Source organism: Gadus morhua, chromosome 12 (assembly GCF_902167405.1).
Source record: "Gadus morhua chromosome 12, gadMor3.0, whole genome shotgun sequence".
Taxonomy (NCBI): Eukaryota; Metazoa; Chordata; class Actinopteri; order Gadiformes; family Gadidae; genus Gadus; species Gadus morhua.
Genome location: NC_044059.1, coordinates 5,742,428 through 5,766,342, shown reverse-complemented (window position 1 = coordinate 5,766,342; position 23,915 = coordinate 5,742,428). Strand labels below are relative to the sequence as shown.

At 44.2% G+C, this 23,915-nt stretch overlaps 1 protein-coding gene across 1 annotated transcript; it reads right to left on the bottom strand.

The window, feature by feature from the left end:
* Window positions 1–228: 228 nt before the first annotated feature.
* On the bottom strand, window positions 229–23,872 carry slc9a7 (solute carrier family 9 member 7). Its single transcript, XM_030372982.1, has 16 exons — window positions 23,454–23,872; window positions 21,345–21,547; window positions 21,152–21,229; window positions 20,038–20,114; window positions 19,397–19,509; window positions 18,916–19,021; window positions 18,490–18,631; window positions 18,067–18,172; window positions 16,141–16,229; window positions 15,427–15,540; window positions 14,785–14,896; window positions 14,334–14,487; window positions 10,841–10,904; window positions 8,663–8,745; window positions 7,215–7,320; window positions 229–4,122 (listed from the first exon to the last, which is right to left on the bottom strand). The coding sequence occupies exons 1-16, from the start codon at window positions 23,731–23,733 to the stop codon at window positions 3,847–3,849; spliced, it is 2,103 nt and encodes a 700-aa protein (XP_030228842.1). The 5' UTR covers window positions 23,734–23,872; the 3' UTR covers window positions 229–3,846.
* Between the last annotated feature and the right edge of the window lie 43 nt (window positions 23,873–23,915).

The following is a 23,915-nucleotide window of genomic DNA, read 5'->3' as shown; positions in this document are numbered from 1 at the left end:
TAGAGGGTATGAAAGCACCATTCTGTTATAAACTGTATCACTGTGTTGTATTTGTGGTACGACTGTGTTTTGCCATTCAAGAGATTCAGGAGGTTGGCAGCGCTTACACATTGACGAAGAAGAAATACACAAACAAGCCACTGTCTGAGCAAACCTCCCGCCAAAAGTCACAAAAAATGAAAAAGGCCTGACAGTAAGGACAGGAAGGGAACACACATGAGGCACAGCAAGGTTATAATGGAAATTGTTTTAATGGGCATAACATGCAAAACATTGCAGGTAAATCTTGGCAGCCAGCAGCACATTATTTACACGTAGCTACATCTCATGTTTCCATCCACATACAGCATTTACCGAGAGCTAACAAGGACTTCACACCTATAGCGCTGGCCTCCTGAAGAAGGTTGATTTCACACACGAAAGGTTATTATTTTTAAACGCCACAGACGTCCCCTCAACGTTTGTGAGGTAAAGTGCCAAACGCCACTATAATCTAAACATGTCAACGTCAATAAAGTGCTCCTGTATCTTAAACAAGGACAACGACTCACGCCTCGATGTTGTGGGCGTATCATACATGTTTTCTCTGATACTTTTTTGTCTTATTGTTATTTTCTAAAACACACTGGCCGATTCAACACGCATAGTGGAAAAATAGTACGCCTCCAAATAATACAGGTTTCCTTTTTCGGTTTCTCCGATTCTCAAAATAGAAACTGTAATACTTCATGTTTTTTAACTGGTGGCCATAATGGCACTAACTTTCTTGCATGAGCATCATCAGAGGCAAAAAGACGGTAACTGGTGGGGTATATATCAAATAATCCAAGCCTTATAACGGCTTGTCTACACGAAAGGCTAAATACAGGCGTATGCGTACAGCGAGCCACAGGCTACAATTCTAAAAGTACTGAATCCGACTTCTAGAAGCTTCTGTGACCACTTGTTCCCTACCCGTGGTGAGTGTGTGTACAAGTCTCTGGTCTGTACAGCTGTGGAATGCATCACTTCGCCCCCCAGTGGGTAGTTAGTTATAAAACGTGGGGTACGCCCCTTTCACACATGCTAAATGAACTGAAAACAACATGCTGTGCATTTTGTCAACGAAGGAAGTGGTTGGTTACCCTCTTTTTGTTCTTTAGGCTACTTTAAGACATACATACAAGTATGTCCGACGGATAAGAGATGTGAAGTAGGCTACTGTGGGATTGCTCTTGAACCAAACACATGCTAAAATCCCAGCAGGCCAAAGTTTCTTGTGACATACCGAGCAATAGCAGCTTTAAACTATCCTGCAAATGTATAGCGAGAATAAGCAATACCACTCGTATTTAATATGATCTCCTCTTGAAGGAATTTTTAAGTGCTTCACAAAAACAATGAGAATATAAATTGGGCAGTTTCCCCCGCATTACTTCTGTATAAGCTAATGGTTAGAGAAATGTACCGGCTTGCTGGAAATAATGTCTGTTAGGAATGTCTTACTGGAATAGACTAAATATATAGGGTGTGTTTAGACAGAGAATCTGATCCTAACATTGGAAATCATATTCTACTGTTATGACTAATAACTCATCTTCTGCATGAAGAGACGCCTTAATAATACTCCTTTGGTTATAAGTGTTGTGGTTCCATATTCCTATAACCGTAGTTTATGTTAGTAAAATGGCATGTTCAGGGTATTAAATCATAGCCTGTAGGCCTACCATTTGGTGCTATTGAACGCTTGCCTTGATGTCAGTCTCAAAACCATTGCTTCTGCTGAAAGAAAATATGAAAATGATAATAAGAAATTCAGTTAAGAAATGTTTTTGGATGGAGACAATTTTCTGTGGTAGAATGTCCAAAATAACAAGAAAGAACTATGCAGCATTCATTCATGAGAAATCCTCCATTTGTCTATATATTTTCACAGAAGGCTTTCGCATAAACACAGAGTTGTGTGTCTGTCCACCATGTTATTAAGTCATTCATGCCCTGGGGCAAATACTTCTATAAATGTAGGTTATAGTAATTCATATTTATTTATATATCTATCCTTTTTTTCTGTACAAAACCATTTCAGTTGATATTTCTGCTGAAAGGGACCAAAACCACACCAGTCAATTTAAATGAATTGAAACCCTAACAGATGTACTGAAACGGTTTTAAATTATTTGCTTTCTTTTGGGTGTTTTTTTTCTTGCAGTATCCTCTAAAATGAATGGTTTCGTACATATAAGGGGATATGATACAATTCTCAACCAGAGAGAATAGATGCACACTTTAGATTTAACAAGGCTCTTTATATCGAGGTTTCAGCATTCGTCAGCAAACCCATTTCAGGCTGACCTGTTTACCAGTCTGAGTTTTAGGTCATTCAGGGAGAATGGTGAATGCTACTGTACAAAGTTATGATATCAGCATTTTCATTATTATTATTTTTTTTCATTTTTGGATTTGGATCCCTTGCTGTTTAACAGTGTTACTATCACATTCATTTCATAAAATGATGCCCGATCTTAGTTTTGATAACTTTGCATTTATATACATTGATCAGAATAAATACCACTCTTTAGTATGTCAGGTATCAAAAAACCTCTTACATAATAATAAAGTCAGTGGCTGGGGGATTTTTGTTCAAATCGGTAAATCAGTGAAACCAAAAGGGGGGGGATCAAACCACAAGATTCATTCCGAAAAAAATATAAAAACATTGAATCAAAGCATAAGGACAAAGACTGCATAGTGTTTATGAAAAGCTATCGCCTATGGCAACAAGAGAAGCATTAAAAGACGATTGTACCGCGAGCGAAGAGAAAGTAGAGCATTGTATTAGCATGCCAGCGCGCCTTAGCCCGGCTAATTTCATCCAGCGGAGCATTGTGACGCTAACTAGCGTGCCAGACTTTATCCTGCCCCCTCCTTGTCCCCAGTATTCTACCACTGCTGTCCGGACGGAGGGCTTTCAGATAGTTTCATATATACACGCTTGGTCTCTGAGGCATTCTCACAAGGCAATTTGCTACAAAATGAGAATTACTTAACTTCTCGATTGAGAAGACCAGCGTGTGTGTAGATTTACAACATGATTCCCATGCTGTTTGGACGTTTGTGTGTTTAGATTCAGAACACCAAGATAGCAGATCTGGATGCAACCAGCGGTCATGAATGGTTTCTCCAGCTCTGGCACATGACAAAGGATGGGAAGAGGCGGTGTCTTCTTTTCACATTTAAAACTCGTATCGAAACAGACAAAAGAATATGAAAGTGCTGAGATGTATTCTCTCTTGAAAGTAGATTGTTCCTCAATAACTGCAATGTGCATTTTCACACCCTTTTTACGCAAGAATGTGCAAAAAATAAATAAAAGAAGAACCAGCTAAATGAAATCACAGTATAACAGCTGAGTGTTTGTGTTCCGGTCTTCCGTTTCCAAGGGAACGACTAAAACTTCCCATTAAAGTTCTGCTCCGGATTCCCCGGGCTTGGGTCCCTTGACCAACACGTCCCAGATCCCAGTCGACAACACAATCCGATCACTTCATTCGATCGATTATTTGAATCGCTTTATGGATTTGATGCTTTCCTTTTGATCACATCTCTTCATCCGTTCAGATGATCTCATCCGAACTTTCAATTTAACAGAATCCTCCACGTAATCGGATACTTTGTTATCCGATATCCTTCTCTTTTCTGCACGTCTGACCTTTTTTTTCAAGGGTTTCAAGGGCTTCGCCAGGTTGCAGTCAAGCATGGAGGTGGACATGGGTGGGGTCAGGGTGGGGTTGTGTGTGCGTTCAAAGTGGAGCAGGGAGGTAGGGCAGGGGTCAGAGGTCGACAGGCAGGAGGCGGGGGGGATGGGGGTCAGATGGGGTCCTCGATGGGGAAGACGAGACGCGTGCCGTGGCTCAGCAGCTCCTGCTCCCGGGAGTCCAGCTCCCGCTCCAACGCCTCCTCCGACGTGCTGCCGCTGCGCTTCCCATTGGTGCTCCAGCTGGAAGCCCCACCCCCTCCCACCCCCGAGGCCCCGCCCCCCGACGCCCCGTTGAGCGCGGTGACGGCCGTGTCGCCATAGGACAGGCTGAGGTCTCCGTCCGTCAGGATCACGTCAGAGTCGTTGGACCTCAGCTGCTCGTGGTCCTAGAACAACAGAGGCACCAAAGCACAAAGGATTATGGGTAATGAGACGCATGTGAAAAAGGGCACCTATTTTACCCCCTGGGTGTGATGTTGTGATTGATAGACCAACCACACAGCCTTCCAGCTGGGAAAGCCTCCGAGGTAGTTTGGTAGGCTGGTCTATCCATCAATAATTTGTGGTGTCGCCAACGAGAAAGCTTTAGAATGGATTGTAATGGCTAATCAACATCTCACATGTTGGTCACAAAGGAGCCCTTTAAAATGCCTACGCCAAGATGCGTCGTTAACACAATTGCAATTGCAGAACAAATAAACCCACAAGATAGCAAACAAGGAAAGTCATTGACTACACATAGAGGGCCACTGTAAGGAATACAAAGAGAGCGTGTCTCGGAGTCCCCATGATATGACCACCACGCTTTAACTATAACAGCATGAGACACACAAAAGTGCGTTACTAATGTTATTTCTAAAGAGAACACACACATTATAACCCATGATGCCGAAATGGTTTCAGGGGGGAAAGAAAACAATAAAATTCATTAAAACAAAATGAATCCGTTTCAGATCATTACACTTACATGCAGTCATTTAGCAGCTGATGCTTTTATTCAAAGCGACTTACAAATGAGGCTGAGAACAATCAAAGCATATCTAAAGGCGCTGCAAAAATGTACAAAGCCGTACAACAGTGTACAGGAGAGTAAAGGAATCATAGAGGCAAGGGTAGTCATTTGTTTGAATGTTTTTAAAATCGGGACAATGAATCAGAGCTCTGGAGCAGGTTAAAGTTTGAAGGAGTGTGGATGAGTTCACTTTGAACCAGACCTCTGGAGAAGGTTAGAGTCTGAAGGAGTGTGGATTCTCTAAAGCAGGTTAAGCTCTATATCCATGACAAGCTCCAAGAGCTCAGGATATGTGTTGCAATTCATTCCCTATGTGACGAGAATCATAGGTCAAAGGTATCCATTTATGAGTCGCCCGGAGTATAATATTTTCAGACTAGACTCTTGACCTTTCAGTGATTTTCGGGGCCAACCAATCATATCCCAGCCCCTTCGGGTCCATGAAATCAAAGCACGCATGCATCCATACAAACATACAAACATACGTGTGCCCCTCTACTGCCAGACAGCAATAGAAAACCAAAAAAAACAAGGAAGGAAAACGAATAGCTTGCATTTCAGCATATCCTGCCCTATTTATCTTGAGATTGCGTCAGGGTCCCTCTAGCATACTGCCAACAGTGTAATTCAGCCCAGCTTAGACATGCTGGAGTGCAGGCCCACGCTCTTCATCGCCATGGGGCGAAAGAGTTGGAAGGAACTTGCATGACTTCACTCCTATGAATCAGAGCTCTAGCTCAGTCATGTGGGGTTGGGCAGGCACCGATGGAGAGAGGAATGAACAGAAGATGGTGAGGGAGCCTAACTGGGGTTGAGGGCTGGGCCAGGGGCTGGGGTTGAGGGCTGGGCCAGGGGCTGGTTAGGGGGGCTGGGGCAGAAGCTGGCGTGGAGTGGGGCTGAGTAAGGAGATGGTGAGGTGGGCTGGGTCAGGAGATGGTGTTGAGTGCTCAGTCAGGAGATGGGGAGGAGGGCTGGGCCCTAGCAGGGATTATGCTGCCAGACAGATCTCTGAGGGTAATCCAGATTACGCAACACATCCGCTGTGAAACCCTTTCACATCAACGCTGAACGGGAGAGCCTCCTTGTTTTAATGTTGATTAAAAATATCCAGGGTTCACTTTAACGAAATAAGAGTCATTATGTGCTTCACCGCATTCATGGATTTTTGCTGGTAGTGCACTTGGTATAACATTACATTACTTTAAACACTTTATTGTAGTTCTTGTCGTTATTATGACCTATTTTCAGTTAATGTTGTTGTTGTTATAACAACAACCTTAACCATGTTGTCTATAGGCTCCACATTGCATCGTTTCTGTGTTAACAGAAGATAACAACGATTGCGGTGGACACACATCCTGCGCCATTTCAATTTTTGCCGTAATACTTCTTAAGGAACAATTCAATCATAAAAAAAAAAAAAGAGCAGACTCTCAAGTGAACCCAATGTTCGGCCACAATGAAGCGCTCCCATCGCTCGGTTCTAGTGGGCTTTGTTGGTGATGAAACCATGAGAACAGCGGAACGGAGCGGGACCCAGTCGACCCTCCCCACGTGACCGTGGCTCCTCTTCTGGGATAAAGGAGGGTGTCAAAGGGACCCCCAGTGTGACCGCTCGGTGAAAGACTGTTCTCTCTCTCTGGCGATGGAGGACGGTGTGCCAGCAGCCACTGTCTCCAAGCTCAGCGCTAAAACATGTGCCCTGGGATGAAAAGAGCTTTTGTCTTAAGTTTCTACACATTCAGCTCTCTCTCTCTCTCTCTCTCTCTCTCTCTCTCTCTCTCTCTCTCTCTCTCTCTCTCTCTCTCTCTCTCTCTCTCTCTCTCTCTCTCTCTCTCTCTCTCTCTCTCTCTCTCTCTCTCTCTCTCTACATTCATGAAAGCGATGCAAGTAAAAGCTCACAGCTCAACACTATACTTTTACTCTTAAAAAGCTATTTGTACGTACAGAAATGTGGGGACAAAGATTTGTTCTATAAAAGCTTACAATGAAACAGTGCTGAATAAAAGCTGGATGAAACAGAACCAGGCGACCCTAGGTTCTACCGCATTTGTGTCCCACAACATTCTCAATCAGCCTATACGAGTTCAAAACACAATTGATACTCAACACAACCCCAATGTGAAATTAAAATAGGAACTAGGAAAAGTCAACTCTGATTCTATTGAATGCCTTTTATGCATAAGAAGTGAAGAGGGCTGAATGAGAGATCATTGTCTGAGAAGAAAGTCACTCTTTCAGTAAAGTAGCAAACCGGAACCCATTCTATTGCCTGTTAGCACCCGGACATCTCTGTTGGACTCTGTTGAACATCGAATTGACAGGATGTGAGCGGTTGTGCAATTTTGCATGCACACAGGGTTTGATCAGTGTACAGTGCAAGCCTGCATAGGTGTGGGTGTAGGTGTTGGTGTAGGGTTGTGCGTGCGTGCGTGCGTGCGTCTGTGTGTGCGTGCGTGTGTGTACCTGGTAGGCCTGTGGGCTGGTGAGGCAGCGGGCCAGGGGTCCACAGCAGGGGGGCAGGGTGGTGGTGAGGGGGGGACCGCTGTGGGTCAGGATGGGCTTGAGATAGCTGGGCCATCGTCAAGGAAACCAGGGTGTCCAAATGGAAGGGTCATAAAACCATGGAGTCGTCATAAAACCATGACGACTCATACCATAACCTAGCCATAGCCTAACCGCAACCAACTCAAAATGACTACAACTAAACAAACCAGGATAACCAAACCATAACCAACCCACTATGACTACAAATAGAACAACCTTACTGACCAAACCATGACCAAAACATAACTTAACCATGATGACCAAAAGTGTAACAACCTAATCTCTAGTGCACAATAACACACATCATACTAAGGAAATGTATTGACCAGCCAAAAACAAAGTATTGATTAAATGGGTGATTGACAGTAAGGTGGAAAGGCGCAGGCGTCCATTCTTCCAAATCGCCCTCTCTCGCATTGACCTCCTCTCTTTAATCTAAAAGGTGTGACGTGGTCAGCTAGTCAACACTTGTAGGGGCAGGGTTAACGGATAAATATTATCACATGCCTCCACATTCTGCATCTCTACCTTTTTATTAGCACTACCACTGCTTGGGTCAAGTGCAAAACCACACCACGCAAAAGACAGTTACCTGTGAAGCTTTGCATTTGCATAAACTGGTTTCCCGTTTAGTAGGTCAACTGATTTCTTCAGTTCACAGTGAGTATAATGTAACTATGCTCTTTTATCTCATCTATACTGTAACTTTAGTAAAGTTAGATTCTATAGCTATATTCCATAACTATGGTATACTGTAACTTTGTTCACCAGCGTCGTGCAGGAGTTGCTATAACAACAGTCCCTAGGGTCCTCCAACACAACAAGCAGCTTCTCAGGGAGCCGGAGGCTCTGTGTGTGTGTGTGTGTGTGTGTGTGTGTGTGTGTGTGTGTGTGTGTGTGTGTGTGTGTGTGTGTGTGTGTGTGTGTGTGTGTGTGTGTGTGTGTGTGTATGTATGTGTGTGTGTGTGTGTGTGTGTGTGTGTGTGTGTGTGTGTGTGTGTGTGTGTGTGTGGAATACTTTTCTATAATCAGCTTTAATCAGCTAATCCCAATGGACTCAACACCCAACGATTATTTGAGGTTATTTTTAATATGAATGAGTGGAGACAGTTGTCGTCATTCACTCTGTACACCATGCGGGTTTAATGTTAGGAGCCATCAATTTTAGCATCATCTACCTATCCCTCGATATATCCCTCTATCCATCTATGTATCAATAAATACACACTTATGAAACATACACCACGGTAATATTCAGTAACTATAACAACCACAATAGCTAGCTGAACATGCATGATTATAGTAAAGGAAAGAAATAACGAGTCCTTTTTTCTACGGGTTTGAAAAGACGGTGTGAGGAAGGATACTTGTGGTCGAAGGAGTACCACAGCCGGAAGAGCCAAGCACTTTCCTGCCTGGTCTTGCTGCGGCCCTCGGCCTGTGCGCCCTCCTGGGGAACAACAAGACAGAAAACACATTGTTAGATAGCTCCACTTCAAGAGAGGGATGGTCCCCTCATCCAGCTTCAATAGAGAGGCTTTCAGATACCTCAGCCTCAATAGAACATGAAAATAGACGGAGATACTGTTAAGTATGTCTGCTTTAGAAGATTAAATACAGAGCCATTCTCTTAGATTACTTTAGCTTCAAGAGAAGATAAAGAGCGACAAAGAGAACAAAGCAACATAGTTTAATACATCAGCTAAACAGAGAAATATTGACATTCCTTAGCAAAAAGATAACAGCAATTCTTGTCATATTTGTCTTTCTTCTCTTTACATCCCAACCTTAATTAATAAATCAAACGCAGATAAAAACCTTTACTTTACCTCTGATAGAAGAGAGATAAGTATCTGGTATGTGACAGGTAATAAGTCGATGAGCAAGTCATGTGTTTTTTGGTGAGTAGCTTTGGAAAGGCCTGAAGGGAGGGATGGGATTTTGTCGGTTTTATGTGTTCAAAATCTAGTTTAGTCTTGCAAGTTTCTCCGCTATGCCAACCCTAGCTTTAAATATATCTGCTGTAAGAGAGAGGTGGTCAAATATTTCAGCAAATATCTCCATCTCAAAGACCACATGAAAACATGCAGAACAAGATGAGGTAGAATCCTATATCAGCTACAGAAAATATGGAATCGTCAAATATCTCTTTGAAGACAACATAAATATACAGGGAGAATGTTGACATGACAGGAAATACTGTTAGATATGTCAGATTAAATGAGGACATACGTCTACTCTTAAAGGCAAAATAAAAGTTTGCACACTGAAAGAGGTTAGCAATTATCTCAGCTTCATGGTCAAATGTGGTCATAGATCTCTTTTTCCAGACACAACACAACATTCAGACACAATCTGGCATCCACAATGTGCCGGGACTCTATAGTGTGACACGGTTGAAGGTCAAACAGGAAACCAGGAGTGGGGAAGACATCAAACGTAAAGCGGATGGGATTTAGCCTGCGTAATGATCGGGGAAGCCTAACCCTAACCCTAACCCTAACCCTAACCCTAACCCTCACCCAAACTACTGTTACAGTTGGTTGTAAAGTAACCCATAGCCGCTCACAATAACACTTTTGGCAAAGAGAAGATGATTATGTTAAATAATGAAACATTTCCTTTCAGACGTGCGTCTACACCGTGCCCAAGGACCCTGATTCATCAGGAAGGAAGTGTTTGTCTGGACAATACGGCCGGTGGCCGCACCGGACCACCCAGGTGTTGACGTGTTGGCTGAGAAGCCTATCATTAGCGTAAATAAAACAGGATAGAGATGGCGCCAAGAAGACATCCCCGCACCTAGGAGGCTTTCAGAGGCTTCCAGCGGGCTAATCCTAATTTCTTGTTTAGTTTTGAGGTAAACAAGCATTACTCATGCCACCCGCTGAAAATACCCACCAACACACCCACCCCATAACCCACAGCCACACAAAGTCACTTTGGTCCCAGACCCTAATAGTTAACTCAAGTATGGATGGCTGATTTAAGTAAGTAAATATGGTCGCATGAAGCTACTTTTTCCAAGTTTCCTTCGGTCTGTTCCCTGACGGGGCAGAATAACTTCCATGTTTCACTTCTGTCAGCACACGTCTGTAACTGGCATTTGATTGACGATGAGGCCAAAACTAGAAACTACCGCAGGGTACACACAGCCTAACACATACCAAAAGACATCATCAACACAGTACTTAACACACCACCATATTCAACGCAACAAAGTAAACCAGCATTTCCACTACCAAACACAATACGTGTTTGGTAGTGGATATTAACAGAACTGATGCGCTATTGTTGCAAATTATTCATAAGCTCTGTAGTATTTGTATAAGTAAAGTTGTATATTATTTGACCGCATTTGTACATGTATTATATGTCCGTTTTGTACTTTGCATGTGTATAGTTGTATATTATTCATCCGTTCTGTAGTATTTGTATACGTATAGTTTGATATTACTCGTCCCTTCTGAAGTATATGTTTAGTTGGATATTATTCGTCTGTTCTGTAGTATTTGTATATGAAGAATATCCTTATAACTTCTTACCCCTTGGAGGACCAGGAAGTTGTCTACTGACTGCTGGAGATCTTGATCTGGATCAACTCCCACCCTGCACACAAAACAGAACCACATAGTGGGATTTTAGCTAGAACCCAGATTATTAACAGCACATGCAGTTAAGGAACTCTAATAACCAATCCAAAAGCCCTGAAGAATACATCCGAGTTCCTTGTATGCACGCTCACACACAAATCAAGCAAGATAAAGCTAAAACAGTTTGACAGAATGTGAACACTAATGACTTGGAAGGGAAAACTGCAGGCCAAGCCATAAGCTATTATTTATAATTATCATAGCAATGCTTAGTATCAGTTATCATTATTGCTGAGAAGGACATAATGCCTCATAATGTTACGCAAAGTAAACACGGTCTCATTCTGAAGGACGTACTTATTCAGCATACAAACTAATCATAGCCATAGTATCGCAAACCCAAAGACCTTACTGTGGCTATAATTATCTTTTATTTGGGAGTGCTTGTTTTAGAATCATCTGTATTTTGAAGTACTTGGCATCATTACCTCAAACAAGTCAGTATGTCCAAACAATTTATATAGAGACTATCTAATTTCGTAGTTCTGGAACAGCTAGAACCGAGTCTCAGACATAATGAGTTCTCCCTCTCCACTCCTCTCGCTTGCTTAATTCTTCTGTCTTTCTTTCTTCACTTTCTATTTCTCCACCCTTTCGATTTTCTGTCTTTCGCTCTCTAAACTTCTCTCACTCTCTCTTTATTCTCACCTTCTCCCTTTCTCTTCATCTCCCCCCTTTTGTCTCCCTCTCCCTGTTCTCCGGGCGCTCCGCATGCAGGTTTCACAAGGAGAGGAAATAAAAGCAGGAAAAAAGAACCCCCCCACCTCCCCCCTTTCTCCCTGTGTCCCTGCATCCACTCCCCTCCTCCTCTTCACTTCCCCCTAGGGCACCGGGGGCTTGTGTAAGAACCTTGTGTTGGAGACTGTGCGGAGGAGGTGGTGTGATCCAGCGAAGCTGTGTTGTCAGGACTTGTGTCGTGTGGTTGTGTTGTGTAGTTGTGTTGCGCGGAGGTTGGGCAGCGGCAGTACGGATGAAACAAGAATACCGCTGGTGGGCGGCCGATAGGAGGAAGGGTCTTGGAGGAAGGAGTGAGAGCCAACACCGGGAGGAGCGTGACACAGGAGCACAGGTCACCTCCTTCCCCTTCCTCCTCCTCCAAAACCCCTCCTACACCTTCCCGCCAGCTTCACTTCCTTCACCTCCTCCCCGCCCCCTTCCATCTCAACCTCCATGCACAACGCCTCCGCCTCTTCTGCCTTTTCATCTCATCCTGCCTTCCATCTCCTCCTCCGACGCCTCCTCTCCCCTGCCATCTTCCCCAGCTCAGAATCATGCTTTCCTTTACATCTTCCCCAGCTCCAAATCCTGCTTTTGTATTGGTTGAGTAAGGGTGACATCCTCACAAGACCGTTTTAGTCGTAGAGAATTTTAATGGACAATACCGGACTGATCAAACCAATCCTAGCAGTCCCTCCTGGCTCCACTAAGACAACCGTTGACAATTTCATTTGGCTAAATTTTACGATTTTCCAATCCTGTCGAAGAGCATTCATGCTCATGCTAAATGATTCAGCTCAATGCTCGAGTTCAATGCTCAATGCTTGAGCTAATGTTAGCCATAGCTCAAACCAGCAGAAGGTCAAGAGCCTCTAGTTCCTTTCTTGGCAATAATGCTGTCGTCAGCTTCCTCTGAATAAAGGCCCACAAGTGTTACAAATCAAGTAACAAGTCTAACACGGCTGCCACAAGTTGAGGCTCCCACTACAAAAGGTGCTACTGTTGTTTCATTTCATGGTGAGGGCCCAGGCACGTAAATGTTGAATGTCATGTCACATTAGTTAGAGCAACGCAACGGTCAAACTGTGCTGGGCCTGACGAGGCCCTGTTAAGACATGAGGCTTGCAAAAAGAAGAACAGTTATATTAATATATAAAGTAATGAAACACTGGAAACTCACTGCTTACTTAGTAGAAAGCAACAGGAAGAAGCCATACTCACAGCAATCTCCACAATAGAAATGGCAATGAATATTTCTGATACTAATTTGGATGTTAAAAATGTATGACAATGATTGCCATAATGTAAAACCAGGATAAACCAGGATTAAAAAAAAGTACATGTTAAATATTATACATTCTGATAATAACAAAATAACATCTATCATCTATAATGGTTTAGTGTCTTTACATTTTTATATTTTAATTATTTTTAATTCTTATTACAGTACTGTACTTTCTACTGTGACGCTCCCAATATCCTGTCTGGAATGAATATAGGAATCATATTGCATCTGTCCTTCTCGACCCCAACACAGTTGGCATGACACATGAAACCCCTAATCTCTGAGGTTTAACATGTCTAACACCATGTCGTTCAGCTGATGACCAGGGCCCAGGCCGCCGTCCAACTGGGACGGCCCTGTTGGAGTGTCCTAGTAACCAAGGCTAGAACAGGTTTATATGCAAAGGTTTGAGGAAAAATCAACAGAATACAGGCAAGCAGAATAGCTGCAGCTTTGTACTGGGTCGCTGTGCCAGTGTCAGGCCGGTCGACACCATTCGCGTTCAGACTGTATTCTGCTTGATCTAATGGACATCAGCACTTAATACCCAAGCTGTGTAAAAACATATAATTGTCCTACCAGAGCACTAACATCTACGGAGAGATGGGTAAAGACTAGCTTGACTCTTTCTATGGCCCTGTTTTCCGGGAAATAGTTTGACCATTACCAATTATTTTTACTAAAGTTCGGTAATGCTTACGGTTCTCTATCTAGTTATTATCTACATTTCTACTATTTGTGTATTGTCATTATTGTGTATAGTCATATTTTATATATATTTAGAGTTATTTATTCCATGCAAAAGTCTTTTCTGGACTGATCTGAGGCTAGCTGTGATTTTGACAGTTCAAGAGATTAGCCAGCCAGCCAGAAAGCACGGAACTCTGGCGCCCTCTCCTGGACAATTTCTATCGACTGTTGACGTCAATAGAATGCAACCTTTAGTTTTTGCATGAATTCTTGTGTATGCTAGCATGCATACACGTGTGACGTTATCATTCTGTATTTACATCGAGGTCCATTATTTAAATAATTGTTCAACACTTTGAAGTGCCAGCCTGCAGATATTTTTTTGTAACCTGAAATAAATCAAATCAGAAATATCTAAAATTGTTTTTTTGCCTTGGTCAGCAGAACAACTTCCTTTATCTCGCTGTTGCCAAGCAACACATGTTTACAAGCAGAACTCAACTTACATAAAGCTGAATTTGAATATGAGCCCCGGTATTTTGGTTATAATGTGCTTTTAGAAAAATAAACTTAAGGTACTTTGGCAAGAAGGGTAGACAAGAAAAATAACACTACTTTTTGGCAAGATCCTTTATGAAAAAGGGAAGCATAAGAGAACCCTATAAATATGTATGGGATGGTCGTGGTCGCTACCTGATATGGAGTCTGGACAGCATGGGGGTGGTCCCGCCCCCAAATACCCAGACAGTGAAGAAGACGATGAGGAGGGTGGTGGTGAACATCATCTGCCTTGCGTACGTAGCCGTATCCCGGATGGCCAGGGCGAATGCCATCGCCCCTCGCAGGCCTGGAGTAGTATTACATACACAAACTTTAGTTTCATAACCACAATAAACCCACATGGTTATAATCAAATAGCTTGATTATCGCTAGAGACAGGAGGATGGAGAGACAGAGACAGAGAGAGGGAGAAAGAGAGATAGAGAACGAGGAAGACAGCGATAGACAGAGGAAGAGAGACAATCATGAAAAAGGAGGAATTGGAGGGCAAGCAAGTCAAAGAAAGACGGTAAAAGATACCCAAGAGAGAAAAGAGAAATTCTACTTTCGTTGTGACCGACAGACATGTGTAACTTCCCCCTACCTGAGAACATCATCATGTGCTGGAAGTTCCCTGTGATCTTGTGGCGACGGCCGAGGTTGAGCATGAAGGTGAGAGGGTAGATGTTGCACGCTCGCCCGATGAAGATGGCAATCTGTCCCGCAGAGTGAAGGACACTCATCACACAAGTCTGACTCTTATACTAAGCTAAAGAACTACACTACATATAACATGCTAGAAACACAGAAAATAGGAAAGACTGTTCATTGAAGGGATGAAACTGACATCTATAATTGTGGCGTGCATATGATTAACATGTGGTTATTTTGCTGTTATTTACTGTATGGCCCCTCGCCTGCCCTCCTAGGCATCCTTGGAAGAAGGAAGATTCCTCCATTATGTTCCTAAAGTTATATTTTTATAAGGTGTAGTGCAGTGCCATTTGGGCCTGTGAACCCTCTTTAGCTGCAGTTATAATTATGTGTTCCACAAATATCGGAATTTGCAGGCGCTTTCATCCAAAGCAAACTAGAGCACTGTTTGTTAATACACAGTTCATTTAGGTGCAGGATGGGCTTAGGGGCCATCTTGCTCTGGGATGCCACAGGTTGTGGACATCAAGGATCAATCTCAGGTCCTCATGGCTGAGACCCAACACATACTAGACTATCCAAGTAAGGATACAAAGGCTCCAGCAATGAAGATGGGGCTGAAGACGTGGTTCTGGAAGGTGAACAGAGCCAGGCCCATGTAGGAGAAGATGAAGTTCTCAGCCAGGAAGTGGAGAACTTCAAACAGCTGTGGAAGACACACAAACAGACACACAGAGATCTTATTCAACACAGTATTCAATAAAACAAATCTGTAAAACGAACACCCAGACTTGGAGCATAATGTTTAACCTTTGCCATAAACATCTGCCTTTCGTGTGAGAGACGAAACGTCGAACGATGTTGAACCAAAAAAAACGAAAACCCTATTTTTGCTGCGATTCTCCAATTTGCTGTCTGGGATAATTAAGTAATGATATCTCATCTGTCCTGATAACTGACCCCAACATAGTTGGCAAGACACATGAAACCCCTAATGAGATGTATCATGTCTTAAACCATGTATTGCACCTGAGGACCAGGCCAGTGTCTGGCCTGCTGGCAATCTAGCAAAATGAAACTAAGACTTCTACACTGTCTAGACTTCGGACCTGCCATTTTGAGGGATGATAACTTGAGCTGAGAGCTGAGGACGGGGAACAACAATGACAAAACATGAAATCATGTTTTCTATATAATACTGTTCAAAACTACAGGTGAAAGAATCACTGATGAATTCCATGAGCATGGTTTAAAGCGCAGATTGCTTAAAATATTACAATTGAAGATGTAAAGACCAAAAAAATACCTGCTTGGTGCGCTTGGTGGACTCCTCAGACAGGTTGTTGTACGTGTAGTGAGCTTGTGTGATTCCGCAGAACAGCACCGCCACCACCCCTGGATACCATAACACACAAAGAGGACATGAACATATACAATCACAAACAATAACCAATAGGGGCAAAGCATTTAACCACCAGGTGTCCTCAAAACCAATATGTGACCTGGATCCAACCAACAGATGACCAGTATAGGACCTATAGGGGACAATATAATGACCGACAGGTGTCCAAAATAAACGACCGAGTTATAAACAATAGGAAATCACCACGTGTCTAACAGGTAATCAGGTGACCTACAGATGGACACAGGTGAGGAACAGGTTATCAACAGGTGACCAACAGCTGGCCAACAGGTGACCTACAGATGGACAACAGGGGACCAACACCTGACCAACAGCTGACCGACAGCTTACCGACAGGTGACCAATGTGATGGAAAATCGACATGTTACGTTTTTCTTTATGAACATCAAAAAGGAACTGTCTCTGTTTATTCCTGATAGGTGGAAGGTCGCATCCAGTTATTTCATTGTTGTATTTTCATCTTTTTTTGTTGACTATTCCGTGTATGATCTTGCCACCCTGTTATTCTGCAGGGTTGTCTAAAATGTAAATCTTAGTGTTTTGTGTGATGTAATCTGGTTTCACATTTCGTTCCGTGTATTGTCTTGCCATTTTGCCATTCTGCAGGGTCTTCTAAAATGTAAATCTTAGTGTTTCATGTGATGTAATCTGGTTTCACATTCCGTTTCCGTGTTGTCTGTAGTTTGGTTTGGGCCTGTTTTCCTTGACCCCCTGGGGACCGCAGAGAAGCAAAAGGGGATAAGGCACAGCCTCAACCACCTTCTCAACCTCTTAAGGAACTACAATCAATAGATTAACATCGGGTTACCAAAGGCTTTTGGTTTATTGGGGGCCAACTGCCCTCAAGGATCCGATCTAACTGTATAAAAGCTCCTGACTTTAGCTACTCAGCGGACTTCTCAGAGAGTACCTTTAGAGTATGAAGTAAGACGCAGAGCGAACTCCCATCTGAGACCTCAGATTATTGTAGTGTATGCCTGTTATGTTGTTTGTTGATGCATGTTGTGATGTATCTTTGTTCGTACTTTTATTACAAATAAATATAACGACCAAGTATTGTGTCCTTTTTGCATCTGCTTTTTGCATTAGACGCAAACTCTTCTAGAGAAATTGCCATGACACCAACAGCTGGCCAACAGGTGACCAACAGCTGACCAACAGGTGATCAACAGGTGACCAACAGATGGACAACAGGTGAGCAACGGGTTATCAACAGGTAACCAGCAGGTGACCAATAGGTGACCAACAGGTGACCAACAGATGGACAACAGGTGGACAAAAGGGGAGCAACAGGTTATCAACAGGTTACTAACAGGTGAGCAACAGGTAACCAACAGGTAACTAACAGGTGAGCAACAGGTAACCAACAGCTGACAAACAGCTGACCCACAGGAAATCAACAGGTGACATATAGACAGACAACAGGTGAGCAACGGGTTATCAACAGGTAACCAGCAGGTGACCAACAGGTGACCAACAGCTGACCAACAGGTGACGACAGGTAATCAATAGCTGTCTCAACAGGTACCCAACAGGTGAGCAGCAGGCTACCAACAGGTGACCGACATGTGGCCGACCGGAAGCCCTCAGGTGTCCAACAGGGAAACAACAGCTGAGCAACAGGTAACTGATAACAATCATACAACATCAACCAAAACTAAGATTCAGTCAGCAGAATACCCCAGCATGTGCTTTGACAGCACACCCCACGATCTGCAACATGGTTCAAGAATGCAGATTTGAGTCTCCAACCCCAGCCTCCCATCTGCCTCCAGGTAAACCTATGCCCCGGCCCCCTTGGGGACTGACCTGTAAACCCGCAGGCCTCGGCCAATAGGAAGGTGCTCCAGGACATGAGGAAGAAGAGGGCGGTCTCCAGCAGGGGGAAGCAGTGCAGCTTGGTGAACTTGGTGACGTGGGGGTCAGGCGGTTAAAGATAACACGTCTTGTCACATGACCGGATGGCATTCTGAAACCGACTTTGGCTGAGTATCGGTGTGAAGTTTGAGGTTGAAATTCAACATGATCCTTGCACAAACACATATATTACAATTTCCACACTGCTATTCAAAACAAGACACGGTACATCTTTATCAACAACGGTAAGAATGACAGACTGGGTGGAGAAAGTGATTGGCTGAAGGATGATAAAGATCGAATAAGGTACAGTGGTGATTGGTTGATCGATAACGACGATAGGCTAAGAGGCAATGGTGATTGGTTAAAGGATATGAGGGCGGTGACAACCCCTGTGACGGCACCCATGGCGAAGGATCCGCTGAAGATTCCGAGGAACACGCCCACCGACTTGAAGAACGCCGCCGCATCGAACATGTGGGTGTTTGCTCCACTGGGCTGGTAGGCCATGATGGACCTGAAACCAAACATCTGCTTTTCACCGTTTATCCTTTTCACTGTTTAATGTTTAGTACAATATGAAGTTCCACGAGTTTCAATAACAATGCTAAGGAAATGAAAAAGCATTCAATGGTGTTTCTGTACATTTCCCCTTTTCCAGGCAGATGTGTGGATCCGACGATTCACATCAGTGTAGAGTTTCAACATGTGTTGAATAGCAACACATGTTGGAAACGGCGGTGCTCATTAGCTGAGGCCAGATGTGGGAACAACAAACGGAAAAGGGGGAACAGGACTCACGAGGAGAGAACAATGGCCACGGCGTCGTTCATGACACTCTCTCCAAACAGGAGAGCGTAGAGGTCCACATCCACGTGGAGCTCAGTGAAGATGGCCAGCACCGTCACTGCTCGCACAGACACACGGAGAGACAGATGGACACAGGGTTACACAGGGAGGCGGAGAAAGGAAAGGACAGACAGACGAACAGGGAGAGGGAGCGAAACAGGCACGTAGGGAACCGAAAGAGGATTGGATAGTCAGACAGAAAGAGACAGGTAAAGAGAGAGACAGCCAGGGTAACAGACGAGACAGAGAGACACGACAGTAATTATGGAGTAGAGGTCAAACATTGTGTGTGTGTGTGTGTGTGTGTGTGTGTGTGTGTGTGTGTGTGTGTGTGTGTGTGTGTGTGTGTGTGTGTGTGTGTGTGTGTGTGTGTGTGTGTGTGTGTGTGTGTCTGTGTGTGTGTCTGTGTGTGTGCGCGTGCGTGCGTGTGTACCTGGGTCTGTAGCGGAGAGGATGGCTCCGAAGAAGAGGCAGTCTGTGTAGTAGAACTTTTCAGACAGCTGGCCCACCATCTGCATCAGCTTCACCACGCCGTACATCAGGTTCCTGGGGGGTGCATCAGAGTCTTCCGATTAGTTGTAACGGGTTGGATCATACTTTAGATGTTAAATGTGAAATTCTATTGCATTATTATTATTATTATATGAGCTTATTTATCCTGTTGTAGAGCGATTTAATTCTACTCTATTCTATCACCATGGGCAGGAAAGTGTATTGGACAGCCAAAAGGTTTGGGGTTTGATCTACATATACACATTCTACCTGTAGGTATCTATATTCCCCCTAACCCCTACTTGCTATTTATTGACCTGTATCTGTGCTCACTGTCTAACCCCCAACTGTTACTTAATAACCTGTATCTATACTCGCTCTCTTACACCTTACTTAAAGGAATGAATCTATGTTCTCACTGTCTGGAATGGGAAAGTACCTAAACAATCCAGGTCAGTTAGGGTGAGGCCCAGTTGGATGATCAATCTGAGGTTGTTGCTAGATCTAATTCATGATGTACTCAACTCCTAATCCCTACCCGCCTTTTAGCGTAGTCAAGCAGAAGACCTTAAGTAACCTTACCCAATAACGAAGCACGAGATGGCCGTACCCAGGAAGGCATAGGTTATGATGGAGCCCAGGTTCCTGAAGAAATGCCTCTGGAAGCATAGACAAGAAGCCACATGCATGTTTTGTATCACAAATACCACCGTGAAACAGATGTCTACGATAACATTAAAAATAATGATCGCAGCCTGGGCAGCTATGAGCCAGAAGGATACAAACTCCTCCTTAATGACCTGCATGTCATTGATCTACATCCACTGTTGGTCTCTTTGGATAAAACCATCTGCTAAATGACTGAATAGTTAAATAGGTAGGACTGTTTTACTATTTAATCCAAGTCTTGTTACTAATTAAGGGGCAAGATGTTCTCATTTTTAAAAGCAGAGCATTCCAGACCACAGGGCAGATTGGATGATGATTCAACATAACAGACTATTCACATATTCACGTCGACATCAACATCCACTATGTCTCAACAAACTACAGTAAGAACCTGCCCAACAAAAGATGAAGATCGCAGAACAAGATAGGAGGGTGAGCGAGAGCGAGAGAGAGAGGGACCAGACAAGGGAGAGGAAGTGAAACACAGCTGCTCTCGACTTCCTCTCAAAAGATCCATTTATTTTCAGACAACACTGAACCACTCTCACTGCTCCGGCCAATAGGAGCCCTTCCTCGCCCCCCCCCCCCCCCATCTGTCCAATGAGGCAGCCGTTGGTGACAGCCCATCAAGTGTTCCCCCACCTGGGTTTCACCGCCACGCCACCAGCTCCGGTTGCTAGGCAACGCCTAACTCTAACCCAGGTTAGTGGCCCGTGTTGACAATGTGAAACTTCTCAAATATATACAAATATACAAGAAATGTTAATACTATACTGTCCTACAATATATTATTAATTTCACACCATTCATTTGAACCCAATATAATTTAATGGTCCGTACTTCTATTTTGTACGGGTTTAGTTTCTTAAGGTTGGCTGCTGAAATCGGGCATTGAACCCAGGAGCATTCATCTGAGAGTCACACCCTAGCACCATACTACATTACAGTATATACAATACTACCCTATACTGTACTACAGTTTACTATACTGTACTACACTTGATTTCTTGATGTCATAGGGTATTACCTTTTTCAGGCTGTATCCAGCATGGAAGATGATTGGCGGCAGCAAAATGTTGAAGAATACTTCCGGGTCGAAGGTCACCTGAGAAGAGAACAGCGGTAGCCGGAGATCAAGACGACGGTCGACTCTCGCCGAATGTCAAAACATCAACACTTCAAACATTCAGAAAAATACTCCATCGTCATCCTAGCCGCACCTTGCGCAGCATGTCGTTCTGCTCGACGTTGTTGATCTCGCGGGAGTTGATCTCCCCCTTCAGCGTGTACTCAAAGAGCTTCCCGCTGACGTTCAGCAGCAGGGTGCTGCTGGGACCCTCGGTCAGGACGCAGCTGGGGGGCGTCTTGTGGTGGTAGCTGGTAGCCGGGATGCCGTATCGCAGGATCACCCCCACCAGAAGACCTGGGGGGGGGGGGGGTCGGAGGGCAGTGTGAGAAGACCCCTGATATACTGATAAGGCCCCTGATATAAATCAGTGGGTGGTCCGGTTTGTGGGGAAAAACGAAGGCATTCTGGTTTTGATTGCTGCAGTGAGCTCGGTCAAAACAGTCGAACGGCAAAACAACTCCGATTTTGTTGAAGGTAAATAGAGGCCTTTGATAACATATTTACCTGGTAATAAGAAAAAAAGCACGTAATACAACACACTGGTTTGTATAAGGCATGATAGTAAGAGAGCACTTTTTTCACACACACACACACACACACACACACACACACACACACACACACACACACACACACACACACACACACAGAGTGTGCACGCCACTTGGGACACCACGGGACGCAGGGCCCCTTTCCTCATACTGCCATGATGTTTTTGGTCCTGGCTCTACAGATGGACTGCTGTGACAGTGGCTGTGTGAGCAAGCCTATCCGTACAATGACTGAACAAGGAAACGTATGACGAGAGGGACACAGGATAGTGAGAGAGGGACAGACAAGTGTGGGAGGGATGAACAAGGCAAGAGGGACCATGGAGAAGGAGAGAGGGACAGAGAAGGGAGGGAGGGAAAAAGAGAGAGAGGGAGATGAAACCAGTAAACAGAGAGACAAACGAGAGAGATAGTTGGGTTCCTGGTAAGGCAGCAATCCTTCTCGGAAGACAGGGCATAGCTCTCTGTGTCCTTCAATGCCCCTGCCAGAGGGCGAGCCACAACACAAACACAGTATTTAAAAAACCTCACTCTCACTCTCTCTCCCCCATGCGCACACTCTCCCCCTGTGCCAAGTGTGTGTGTGTGTGTAATAGGTTGAACATGTTGGTGTACTATTAACAAGCTTTAGGGTAGAGAGTACACAGATGTGATCTGACTATTTAAAAGTATTTCATAGAACAGTTAGTACCATAGTACTACCTCCTAGTTGATAAAATGTTTCCTGTTTGGAAATCATTTTTGTAAAACATAGTACTCATTCCCTCTGTGTGTGTGTGTGTGTGTGTGTGTGTGTGTGTGTGTGTGTGTGTGTGTGTGTGTGTGTGTGTGTGTGTGAGACGAATTACTGAACACAGTGGGTGTTCAAAGATTTCTTCATAGATGTTACCACAGAAAACAGAGGATTTCATTCATATGTTTAGACCTGTAATTAAATGGTATTGTATAGTCAACAATCAACCTATCATGTCCTATATCATGTGTAATCGTCTAAAGCCAATGTGTCGCCTATATTTGATGGAGGGTGGCTCACATCCTTAAAAAGGTACAATCCTAACGTAGGTCACGTGTTGCCACAGTGCGCAGTCTGTGTGTGTGTGTGTGTGTGTGTGTGTGTGTGTGTGTGTGTGTGTGTGTGTGTGTGTGTGTGTGTGTGTGTGTGTGTGTGTGTGTGTGTGTGTGCATAGACATTGCAGCTGTGTGTGTGTGTGTGTGTGTGTGTGTGTGTGTGTGTGTGTGTGTGTGTGTGTGTGTGTGTGTGTGTGTGTGTGTGTGTGTGTGTGTGTGTGTGCGTGTGTGTGGACCAGGCATATAATTATGAACCAGTAAGTATTCTGATGTTGGGGGATTTTTAGCGGGATCATGCATGCAAGGATGGGAAGCCCCCGATGACACTGGAGCGAGGCACAAAAATAACGCACGTTCTAGAAATTACCACTTCCCCGACGCCCACGGGCATCACCAAACTGCGCATCTTTTAGAAAATCATTAACCCGGACAGCCAATGGGCATGTTTGAGTTTCGACCGCTTCTGATGCCTGCATTGGCTCCTTGAAGCTTACAATCCTAGGAGAATGTGGCGATTAGTGGAGGGGTGGAGGATGGGGGGGGGGGGGGGGGTGAGGGGTGATAAGACGCGTCTGTCTCACCATATATCATTGCCAATCCCGTTTCGTGGAGGAAACGCACTCGCCTGTGCTTGAAAAGCCATATCGTCAGAATGGTTAGGGTCAGCAGTAAGATAAACGTCAGTAAATTTACGCTGTCCTGACGGTGACTTTCTTCGGCTTCTTTATCAGTTGCCAATTCCTCCATTCCCGAGTCCTGGGCACTCAACCTGGTGGCCGCATTCAGCATCAAGAGCAACGTAGGAATCACATTCCTGATATGAAGGACCCTGGTCCACTTCAGTTCTGGTAAAGTGTCCATGGTGCGGGATGCTGTCGGATGCTGCCGACTGCTGTAGACCGCCTCTTATGCCGTGTCACTGCGCACGGCAGGAGGTGACTGAGAAAACACTTTAAAGCAAGAAATCCCGGTGTAGTTCGACCTCTTAAAGGGACAGTGTCAACTATATGGCGGCGCGGCTTCTTACTGTGTTGCACCGCCCC